The sequence below is a fragment of the Dipodomys spectabilis genome, unplaced genomic scaffold (assembly GCF_019054845.1).
Source record: "Dipodomys spectabilis isolate Male_0828 unplaced genomic scaffold, ASM1905484v1 ptg000210l, whole genome shotgun sequence".
Lineage (NCBI taxonomy): Eukaryota > Metazoa > Chordata > Mammalia > Rodentia > Heteromyidae > Dipodomys > Dipodomys spectabilis.
Window position 1 is genome coordinate 4,990,683 of NW_024870887.1, and position 12,049 is coordinate 5,002,731.

Genomic DNA, 12,049 nt, shown 5'->3' on the forward strand with positions numbered 1-12,049 from the left:
ATTTAGCTGGGAGGTAGAAGATCTCTGCTTCCCAGTGGGCTTTTCCCATCTTTCCCTGGCCAGGCTGGGAAGAGTGGGGTGAACCAGCAGGACTGGAAGAGGAGAGATGCTATTTGTTCTGCTCCAAGGCTGGAGATGATTGGTTGGTGGCCATGGCAACACAGGGATACTGGGCTGCAGAGGCAGCTTTGGCTGTGTCCCGGAGGGGACCCTGACCCTCCCAGGGGAGTCATGCTTCTTTCTGATGAAATGTGGGCCACTGAGGAGAGCCAGGAAGGGGGCGGGGCATAGACTACTGTGAGAGGAAGAGTTGCTTAAGTCAAAATCAGACCAAAGACTTTTTCTCAGGTTTTTTTCTCCTGCAGGGTACAAAACTTTTCCTCCCCAGGAAGTCAGTCATTGAACTGATGCCCGGCAAGGCTTTTCAGTGCCTGTTGCGCTTGCCGGCTGCCTTTAGCCAAAGGGTGAACCATTCCTGGGCCACATTGTCTGGGTTCACATCTCAGATTGGTACTTTGCCTTTCTGAGCCTGTTTCCTCCTCACCTGTCAGATGGAGATAATAATGGGGCTGGCCCCCTGAGGTGGTCATGAGGAGTCAGTGAGTTAATTCGCAAGAAGCATGGAGAACGATTCCTGCCTTTAACATCTACTGACCCTGTATTTTGGCCAAATTAACTTGGGAGAAATTAATGGTACCATTTCTGGATTTCCTCCCTTCCCCTCCCTTTCCTCATTTGCAGAGTGATGATAAAAATAGTAGCTTGTGGAGTTGATGGCTGACGAGTGAATGCACAGGGCCTGGCATTCCTGGGGGATGTGGCAATTGATCATTGTCAACAACAACCCACGTCAGGTGAACTCCGGGACACCTGGAGCAGGGTTGTGCATTTGAATCCTTTGGGATCTTTTCAAGTGAGAATTGTGCTTCAGGTGCCAACAATGCTGGCCTGTAGCCCACACTACATGTATGACCCCTCTGTTTTCCACTGGGATAAGATGCTGGGGAACAAAGGGGTCATTGTCATGTCATGGGCTGTGAACACAGAGGCCCTGCTTGAAAGAGGTGACACCAGATGGGTTTCTCTTATCAGAGTTCAAGCTCTGCCTGTTATAATGGCCACATTCTCCAATTCAGTTCAACAAACCTGTGCTGAGTTCCTGCTCTGTCAGGCACACACTGGACCTGCAGAGCATTGTGTAGGCAACAGTAGGAGACCTCATCCCCATTCCCAAGGACAAAGAAGGTCACTTTGTAGAGGACATTTGCCTATGGGCTGGGGGAGGAAGAGGAGACATGGATCCAGTAGGACTTTTCTAGGAGCGGGGATAGATGGCCTTGCATGTGGGTGGCAAGGGGCTGTGGGCTCAGGAAGGCCTTGAGAATGGTGAGCACAGGATCTCTTTGGAAGAACACCTCGTGTCTATGCAGCTGCTCTTAATTTCTCCCAAGATCACTGGTCCCATTTAGCCCTGTGATCAGGAACTAATCGGTCTTTCCTGCAAGTTCCCCGGCCCACAAAGGATAACTTCTGGAGCCATTTTGGTCAAGACTCTCTCATGATGGATTTACATATGCCTTACTGGAACCCCCTCCCCTCCCCATGACTGACCTCTTGCTTATGACTCGGTCCTTTCAGCCATCGAAACCCTTTAGTCCGGAAATGTACTGCCGAGCACCTGTCAGCCGTCCTGGAGCAGATCGGTGCTGACAAGCTTCTCTCAGGCAGCAGGGACAGTACAGACATGCTGGTGCACAACTTGGTGAGGCTGGCCCAGGACTCCAATCAGGACACCAGGTAGGACCGGCCCCAGGCTCGGGGAGGAGGCAGCCCAGGCAAGTTTGCAGCCCAGAGAGACCTGGCCCTACAGCTTGTGCGGAGGATCAGGCAGAGGGACCATCAGATGGATGGATGGAAGCCGAGTCCTTTCCTTCCAGCTGCTGACCTCCCACCCTCCCTCCCTCCAATGTGTCCAGGAATGGTCGGTGCCTCCAGCTGCTACTTTTGCCCCTTCTATTCACCTTCTTCCTTCATGTTGCTCCTCTTTCCACCCACCATGGTTCCATTCTCTGCAAGACCGGTCAGTTTTTGCAAGAAGTATTTGCTGAGGGCTCTTTTGGTTATGGATAAAGCAATAAATAAGAAAGATTAAGCTCCTTTCTCGGTGTTGATGGCTCACACGTGAAGCCAGCTTGGGTAGAAAAGTCTGTGAAGCGTTTGTTTCCAATTATCCAGCAAAAAACTGAAGTGGAGGTGTGGCTCAAATGGTAGAATACCAGTCTTGAGCAAAAAGCTGAGTCAAGTCTCAAGGCTTTGAGCTCAAGCCCCAGTACTGACACACACACAAAAATTTAAGCTCTTGTTTTCTTGAAACTTCCCTCCTCGTTGAGGAAGGCACAAGATAAATACAATATAAGAACATTTTAGATATAGATAGGAATGCAAAGGTAAGATTCCAGGAAGATGGAATGTTGAATGGAGGACAACTTGAGCCTGAGTGCTGGGCACAGCTGAGAGCCGACTGGCAAGATGGAGGCAGCTTTCTGAGGATCTGGGCATGTGACTCAGGTGAAGAAAATGGTACCGAGGCCCCTGGGTAGGGACAATGTGGTGTTCAAGATTGAGGTCAGCCTCGCAGGGTGGGTGCGGCGGGAAACACAGGCCAGGGGCTGAGATTTGGGGTTGCATGATGGCACACAGAAATCCTAGAGGATTTTTAGGTAGGAAGTTAAGGAGATATTTGAAGATTTTCAGTGAGAGAGCAACAGGATCTTATGTCTTCCAAGGCTACGGTGGAGCCTGGTTGATCCCGCCCCTCAGTTCCCCACATCTGTTTGGATGTGTGCTTATCTAGGGCTACTGCCCCACGCCATCCTGATGGATGGATAGATAGATGGATGGTGTGAGTGCGTGCACATCTGTGTGTGTGTGCATGTGCACGCACAGGCTGCATTTCCACGCCACTGTCTCCAGAGTGTGTGCCCTGGTCATGTGGGCTGTCCATGTCCACAGGTTCCATGTTCTGGTGCTCCCTGGAGCACCGCAGTACTGGCTCTTCTCCCCGCTTGGAACCTCTGTGAAAAGTACATTCATCTTCCCCATAGTGTCCCCAACGGAGACAAGGGGAATTTTCCAGAATCAGCCCTGCTGTGCCAGGGCCCATGTACACTCCAGGGGTCAATCTTTTTTGTTTTGTTTTGTTTTGTGCTGTACCTGGGGCTTGAACTCAGGGCCTGGGCACTGTTCCTGAGTTTTGTTTGTTTGTTTGTTTGTTGTCGGTCATGGGGCTTGAACTCTGGGCCTGAGCGCTGTCCCTCAGCTCTTCAGCTCAAGGTGAGTGCTCTACCACTTGAGCTACAGCGCCACTTCTGGTTTTCTGGTGGTTTATTGGAGATAGGAGTCTCATGGTCTTTCCTGCCCTGGCTGGCTTTGAACCGCGATCCTCAGACCTCAGCCTCCTGAGTAGCTAGGATTACAGGAGTGAGCCACCAGCGCTTGGCTCCTGAGTTTTTTTTTTTGTTTTTTTTTTTTTTTGGGTTCGGTCGGGGGGCCTGAACTCTGGGCCTGGGTGCTGTCCCTCAGCTCTTCAGCTCAAGGCTAGCACTCTACCACTTGAGCCACAGTGCCACTTCCGGATTTTTTCTTTTTGCTTATGTGGTGCTGAGGAATGGAACCCAGGGCCTCATGCAAGCAAGGCAAGAGCTCTACCACTGAGCCACCTTCCCAGCCTCTGAGTTTCTGTTTTTTTTTAAGGCTAGAGCTCTACTACTTGAGTCATAGCTCCACTTCTGGCTCTGTGTGTGTGTGTGTGTGTGTGTGTGTGTGTGTGTGTGTGTGTGTGTGTGTGTGTGTGTATGTGTGACTTTTCTACCCAAGCTGGCTTCAAACTGCAGTCCTCAGATCTCAGCCTCCTGAGTAGCTTTCCACGTGTAAGCTATCAAATGGAGAAAGAAGCTTAATCCTTCTTATTTATTGCTTTATCCATAACCCAAAGAGCCCTCAGCAAGCTTAACTGGAGATAAGTCTCACAGACTTTCCTGCCCAGGCTGGCTTTGAAATGAAATCCTCAGATATCAGCCTCCTGACTAGCCAGGATTACAGGCGTGAGCCACAGAGCCTGGCTTCAGGGGTCCAGTATGGTGGAGCTCTCCACCATGGCACCCCAGTTGGCCTCTCTCCTGTCAGTGTGAGATGCCACCACCCCTGGCCCCTTGCCAATAAGTGGCAGCATCTGCATTTCTGATTTGTACCATCTAATGGGTGAAATGAACGTGACAGCGCACCATTGTTTCACAGTGAATTGTAATTACCTCATTACAAATGGATTTGAGTGTTTTTATACAGTTGTTAGCCTTTTGAGATCTCTTTATATATCCCTATGCATATATCTCTATCTTGCTGCTGGGTAGAGGACTGGTCTGGGAAGAGGGGGCCAGGATTGAGAAGGGGCAGTGGACATGTGGTTATACTACAAGGGACAAGAGGTACTGAGAGCTGAGTCTAGGAGAGTGGGTGGTCTGGGCCTACTTTGAAGGCTGAGCCAACAGGATACGGGTGGCTTTCTCTCCAGATCTAATACCACTCTCCCCTTTTCCTTCTGACTTCTTATACTGGATCACCAACTTTTCCCCCTCCCCTTCCCTTTCCTTTCCTCCCTTTCCCTCCCCCCAATTCTTCCCTCCCCTCCCCTTCCTGCCCCTCCTCTCCTTCCTTCCCTCCCCTCCGCTCCCCTTCCCTTCTCTTCTCTTCTCTTTTCTCCCTTCCCTCCTTCTCTTCCTTCCTTCCTTTTTTTTTCTTATTTATTTTGGTAGTATTGGGTTTTGAACTCAGTCTTATGCATGTTAGGTAAGGACTTTACCACATGAGCCTTGTTCTTAGTCCCTTTTGATTTGGTTTATTTTTAGGTAGCTCTTCTTTTTTGTGCTCTTGGTCTTAGACTAAGATCTTCCTATTTCTACCTCCAATATTTTCTGGGATTATAAGTGTTCACCACCATGTGTAGCCTCATGCTTGGGCACTGTCCCTGAGCCTCTTTGTGCTCAAGGCTAGCAAGCACTCTACCACTTGAGCCACAGCACCACTTCTGGTGCTCTTTCTCTGAGTAGTTTATGGAAGATAAGAGTCTCACAGACTTTCTTACCTGGGCTGGCTTTGAATTGCAGTCCTCAGATCTCAGCCTCCTGAGTGGCTAAGATTACAGGTATGAGATACTGGTGCCTGGCTCTCATATTCCCTTATGGTACCTATGCTTCCCACTTTCCCTGTCATGGTACCAACTACTTTTTCTTGGCTCCTTGGGGGGCGTTTCTGCACCCTGCCTGTCATCTGGATGCAGCTGGCTGTGGCCTGTCTTTAGTTGTTCCTCTACGTCTTCTGGCTCTCACTTACGGTTCCAGCAAGCTCTGCAGCTCCCGTGCTTGCTTTCCACCCTGAACCTTTTTGTGCCAGCCCTGTGTGTCCATTCCTCTAGGGGATTCATCACCAGATGTTCCACTCCATCTTCAGAGCCAGTGGTCATAGAGGAGCCCACCATCTTCTTCCAAGCCTGCTTCTCTGGTTGTTGACCAGGCAGTGACTCTGGGATTTTTACCATGTGCACATTTGCAAACTTGATTGATGTTATCCATAGAATAACCTAAATTCAAGTTTGCATCAGAGAAACTACGCTGTAAGACATTCTTTGCTTGTCAACCTTTTGATCTCTCTCCAAAGGCACGGTGGGCACTCTGCAGAGAGTTGTTGAGTTCCATTGCTGTTTAAAATGTCTTTAGAAATACTATGCCATCATCTAACATTTAAATAGAAATGATTATCATGAAAGGTACATATAGCAATGGGGCATTCATTGGATATCAATAAAGCAAGTGCTTTGTTTAAAAAAAAGGATCAGATTTCCACATTTTCTAGCAAAGCAGCTGCTAAGACCTTCACCTGCAGAAGGAAAATACCATCCGTAATATTGCCTTCAGTTTCTGAGGTGGCCTTCACACAGGGTTATCAGAGGCAGTGGGAATTGTCAGGATTTTCTCTTCCTGTGTTTTCTTAGTGGAAACTAGAATAGTAGTACAGTTTTTCATCAGTGGAGGCTTGGGCTGGGTGAAATATGGTCCTTCTACATGTCTTCTGCTCCAAATCCTGCAGTTTCAACCCCTGTGGGATCAATCCTTCTTGGATCCAACTACACCACTGCCGTATTTCATGTCTTCATGTCGTGCCTGGGCTATGATGGTGGCCTCCTAACAGCTTTTATGTCTTCTAGCCTTGTCCCTACCAATTTGCCATCCTGCCAAAGACACTGGCTAAAATCTGATCATTCCCCAGCCTCCCACTGCCTGCAAGCGAAGTCCAGCTCCTTCCTGTCTTTATCCAGTGCATCCCACTGACTTCTCCAGCCTATTTTCTTCCTGCGTCCAGCTCCTACTCACTAGTCCTCAGGCATTTCCTGTGATGTGTCAGAATGACATGAAATAGTCCTTCTCCTTCTACTAATTCCTTAGTCCTGCCCCATGTGTAAACTCCTCTTCATCCTTTGAGTCCCCAAAGCCACCTCTTCTATGAAGCCTCTTAATCTAGTTGATCTATTCTCATCTGTTATTGTACCATTGTACCTTCCCTCAACTTTCCAAATGTCCCAACTAGGAAAAAGGCAAGTATATTTTGATATAGTCATTCAACAGAACATTGGATAGCTTTGAAAAAGAATGCTTACAATGCATGTTAATAAGATATGGGAAGATGATGAATGAAACAGTGCTACAGTTGGATACAAGTTACATAAACATTCTGCTATCTGGGGCTGGGAAGGTGGCTCAGTGGTAGAGCGCTTGCCTTGCATGCTTGAGGCCCTGGGTTCGATTCCTCAGCACCACATAAGCAAAAAGAAAAAAACCGGAAGTGGCGCTGTGGCTCAAGTGGTAGAGTGCTAGCCTTGAGCTGAAGAGCTGAGGGACAGCGCCCAGGCCCAGAGTTCAGGCCCCACGACCGGACCCAAAAAAAAATAAAAAGAAAAAAAACATTCTGCTATCTACTAAAATGCATATACATACCAAAAAGATTAACAGGTAAACATAAACATTTAATAGTGATTTTCTCTTGCCATTATGGCTGCTGATGTTTAATCTTTAACTGGGTAGAGATTACTTTCATAATTAGGACAATGGTGTGAAGCTGTAGAACCAATCTCTTGTGCACGTCTGTGTTTGTTTCTTCATCTTGCTTTTCTTTTCCCTATGGCAGGTTTTATGGCCGGAAGATGGTGAATATCCTGATGGCAAATGCCAAGTTCGATGCCTTTCTGAAGCAATCCCTCCCCTCTCATGACTTGCGGAAAGTCATGGCAGCCATTAAGCAGCGTGTAAGTGGGTGGACAGTGAGTGGAAGTCTTCAGAGGGAGAGGGCCGGGGTCAGAGTTGGAGGCCTTCTGTGGGTCAAGGGAGTAAGTTCCAGAAGTTTTAGTTGTTTCCTGACAGGTGGCTTAAACGTCATTTCGGTCCCCTGTGCCCAAATGCAATTCTGTCCCATGCTGCCTATGTCCTTTGAGCTCCTTGGGCCTCCACCTTTGTCTTTTAGGGGGATCTTGATCTGTGCCCCAGCTGTCTCTAGGACTCTGGTAGGCTCAACTGTGGTCCCTGGAGCTCTTCCGGGCTGAGGGTCACTCCTCTTGTTATCCATACAGAATGCCAGGCAGCTCTCCCAAGGGCTGCTTCTTTTGATTTACATTTGGTGTGTATTTCTCAAGGGACTGGAAGATAATCATGAACTTCCTTCTGCCAAAGGCCGCAAGGTGTTGCGAAGTCTGGTACCGTGTGAGAACGGGCTGCCCACGGAGGAGGGGTATGGTTGCTTTCATCTCTCTGGGTCTCCACAGTCAACATGGCCAACAGCTTGCCAAGGGTTGGGGTTCCTCTAAGGTGGACCACAGTCCTGGAGCACAGCTGAGCCCTAGTTGGGTCTGAGGTACCCAAGGATGGATGTGTTAGCAGAGTTCCCCCACCCACATGTCTGGCAGGCCAAATCTGGGGCTTAGAAGTATCTGCCAGTAGAAGCTGGTTTCTGCAGTCTTGGCAGAAGGGAGTATAATTTCACTAGCATAAGAAGGTGCAGGCTGAGCCGGGCGCTGGTGGCTCACGCATGTAATACTAGCTACTCACGAGGCTGAGATCTGAGGTGGTTCAAAGCCAGCCCAGGCAGGAAAATCTGTGAGATTCTTATCTCTAATTAACCACTAGAAAACCAGAAGTGGCGCTGTGGCTCAAGTGGTAGAGTGCTCACCTTGAGCTGAAGAGCTCAGGTCAGCGTCCAGGCCCAGAGTTCAAGCCCTACTACTGACCAAAAAATAAAAAAGAAAAGAAAAGAAAAGAAGGTGCAGGCTGGGAGCAATTACAAACCAAGTAGGAGCCAATAGAATCTGCTGAAAATTCTGTCTTTTCCTCCTGAACATGTAGAAGTTAGCAAGTACCAATATAATGATTTAAAGGGCTAATTGTGGACAAGTGATAGATGCACAGATGGAAACATTACTATCTACCACTTATTAAATTGAAGTGACCATGTATATTATCTTGCTTGAAAACATCTTGTTTTGTGTGTGTGTTGGTCCTAGGGCTTAACCTCAGGTCAGGGCACTGTCCCTGAGCTTCTTTTGCTCAAGGCTCAAGTACTCTACCACTTGAGCCATAGCTCCACTTCTGGCTTTTTTGGTGGTTAATTGGATATAAGAGTCTTACGGACTTTTTGGCCTGGGTGAGCTTCTAACCACAACCCTCAGATCTCAGCCTCCTGAGTAGCTAGGATTATAGGCATGAACCACTGATACCCGGCATTTGAAGATATTCTTGACAAAAGAAACAATACCTATCATTTGTACCTTTTCTTGTTCTGAAGAAGGCAGTATGTCCTAGAGATATAAATTGGGTAAACAAAAGTTACTTTAGACAAAAAAAATTCTGTGTCCTGGGAAAGTCACGGCTGAACTCCTTGGCTGGGTGTCAGAGGAGACTTTACCCACCTCCTCAGTGGTAACTTTCCGCCCTCCCTCAGTGAGACCACAGCCCCAGGACCAGCACCTCCATCCTCTCTGCCTGCTGTGTCATTTACTGTGTGCCTGCAACAGGCCTCCTGTGGGCTCTGCACAGTCCAGCTCACGGTCACCTTCTCCTCACTGCTGAGTCTGGCACCCTGTGTTCCTGCATTCTCAGGCTGGACAGCTGCCCTCTGCTCTTCATAGCTCAGTCTCATTGTTGTCAGCGCCTGCACAGCACTGGGTTACTCAATAGGCAGGAGTGTGGGAGGCAGGAGCGAAAGGGAGACTGTTGATTGCCCAGCGAATGGGTGGACCTTAGGGTACGACATGAGCTTGGTGACCATGGCTTCGAATTATGGGTGGAAGAGGGAGGGGTTTTATATGCAACTCTGGGCCAGGCCAGGGGGCTGTGGTGGGCATATGATCCAAATGTGAAAGAGCAGGGGCATCTTCACATTTCCCTAGTTCCTGGACAGTGTGAGCAGAGCCTGCTCCATGCCAGCCAGACTCAGGCCACAGATGCCAGGCAGACAGGGGGCATTGAGGACCCTCAGGGTCTTCCCCTCTCTGGTGGCTCCGTGGCAGAATGCTGTCTAAGAAAAGGCAAGAAGAGAGCCTGGACAACTAACCTGGGGATGAGACCCTAGACAACCATACTGTTGTCTTCTGAGGTGCAGAATTCCCAAGGCCAGGTTCCCGAGCTATTGGTGGAGAAGCTGGGGATGGTGACGTCGGCACCTCTGCCTCCGCTGCCCCTGGGAGGGGCTGTGGGCCATGGGTGTGTTCATCTCCTGGCCTCTTCCCCAGGGCTCAGCCTTTCTTTCTGCCTAGGCTTGGCCCCAGTGGTCCGCGGCTAGCAGGGCTGCGCTCTTCCACACGGGGTGGTGCAGAGGTGGTGGAGCAGCTGCGGGAGCTGACGAGGCTGCTGGAGGCCAAGGAGTACCAGTCTCGGATGGAAGGCGTGGGGCAGCTGCTTGAGTGCTGCAAGACCAAGCCAGAGCTCATCACCGCCCACCTGGTCCAGGTAGCGCTGCCCCCGCTGCCCTGGGTGGCATGTCCTCCCTTGTGGGGCCAACTTCAACTTGGAAGATTCTGCACTGGGCTGGATGCTGTGCCAGACATCTCAGGAAATAGAGAGACTGCTAAGCACGTGCTTTCCAGTTGGCCTCCATATTCCCCAAAGACCATGTCTGTCATCCTAGCTGCTCAGGAGGCTGAGATCTGAGGATTGTGGTTCAAAGCCAGCCCAGGCAGGAAAGTACGTGAGACTCTTATCTCCAATGAACAACCCAAAAGCCAGAAATGGGGCTGTGGCTCAAGTGGTAGAGCTCTAGCCTTGAGCAAAAAGAGCTCATAGACAGTGCCCAAGCCCTGAGTTCAAGCCCATGATTGAAGCAAGCATGCACGCGTGTGTGAGCACGCACACACACACACATGCATGCACGCAGGCGTGTGCACGCGCGCGCATACACACACACACAAGACAACCTGTTATGAGAGGCTGATCATACCTTCTCATCCTTCTGGTGGATCTATGGGAAAGAGGCTAGAAGGCAGATTGAGGGTGAGGGAGCTGGGGCAGAGGACTTAGGTTGCTTTGGGTTAGTTATTTGCATAATATTTGAGGACAGAACCTGTGGCTGTGCAGGTGTTTGAGCCATGATAGTTGGCTGAACCAGCTGGATGAATGTTGACTTCTGACAGCCACCTGGTGGAGTAGGAACCAAGGTTGAATCAGCAGGGCATCTATCCAGGTTTCTTACTAGCTGTGTGATCCTCTCTGAGCCTTAGCTGTTAGTGGGAAAATGGAGATATAACTTACCTGCATGGGTTGTTAGGGCCGTTGGGTGACAGACAACCTACAATGATGCTCACAATGCTTGACATGCCAGGAACACACAAGAAACATTAGTTTTTCCCTTCTCTCTTTTCTTGGATGGTCCTGAGGCTTGAACTCAGAGCCTCATGCTTGCTAAACAAGTACTCTACCACTTGAGCTATGGCTCTAGCCCTTTTTGCTTTGATTATTTTTGGTTTTCAGTTTGAGTCTGAGTTTTGCCTGGGGCTGGACTTAGACTGTAATCCCCCTGTTCTGCTTTCAGCAGAGCTGGGATTGTACATATGAACCACCAGATCTAGCTTGTTCTTTGAGATAGGTTCATTATAGCATTTTGCTTGTACTAGCCTTGAACTTCTTGATCCTCCTATCTCTGCCTCTCAAGTAGCTGGGATTACAGGAATGAATGCCCGGCTTGCCTGCCATATTTTGAGTAGGTGAGCGCTTCATCACAGCAAGCATTCCAGCACAGATCAGGGGGACCGCTTTCAGGGGTTCAGGAAGAGCCCCAATCAAGGGCAACTGGTCAGACCATCAAGCTTCAAATGAGTCTGGTGCCACCGGACTGCTGTCCGGCCTGGTTTCCCATTGGTTTTTGTTCTCTTAATAGGTCTTCGATGCATTCACGCCAAGGCTTCAGGATTCCAACAAGAAAGCCAATCAGTGGGCGCTCGAGTCGCTTGCCAAGATGCTGCCCCTCCTCAAAGACAGTGTGCACCCCATGCTGCTCTCCCTCATCATCGCTGTTGCAGACAACCTCAACTCCAAGAACACCGGGATTTCCACTGCCGCCGCCACTGCGCTGGATGCCATGATGGACAGCCTGGGTGAGCGGCCCTCTGTGGCCCCCATAGGCTCTGGAGGAGGCAGCTGGCTTCTGAGTTGCCACACCCACTTTTGTGATTGGCAGCCAGCAGGGTGGCAGATAGCCTTGATTGGCCCAATACTTTTCCTGAGGCTGTACAGGGCAGATGGTGGGCCCTGGGTCCCTGCAGCTCTTGCTAGAGGCTTCTCTACACCTGGCCCACTGGGTGGTCAGGAGTGGAGGGGAGGGGAACTGGCTGGTGTAGCCTCCCCGTAGTCACCTGAGGGAAATGGCTTCCCCGGAGCCGCTCAGCACCATGGGATGGGAGCTGGGTGAGGAGTGCAAAGCAGGGCTCAACAAGACAGAAAGAATAAGAGGAGGAAAG

The 12,049-nt window shown here is 49.8% G+C and overlaps 1 protein-coding gene across 3 annotated transcripts in view; it reads left to right on the forward strand.

Moving 5' to 3' along the window:
• The window catches only part of Togaram2 (TOG array regulator of axonemal microtubules 2), a 45,175-nt gene that overhangs the window by 20,003 nt on the left and 13,123 nt on the right, over positions 1–12,049 (forward strand). For all 3 annotated transcript variants that reach the window (XM_042696772.1, XM_042696773.1, XM_042696774.1), the window contains 5 exons: positions 1,639–1,797; positions 7,237–7,354; positions 7,739–7,833; positions 9,854–10,046; positions 11,470–11,686. In XM_042696772.1, the coding sequence (XP_042552706.1) occupies positions 1,639–1,797; positions 7,237–7,354; positions 7,739–7,833; positions 9,854–10,046; positions 11,470–11,686 (782 nt within the window). The remainder of the gene's footprint in view (positions 1–1,638; positions 1,798–7,236; positions 7,355–7,738; positions 7,834–9,853; positions 10,047–11,469; positions 11,687–12,049) is intronic.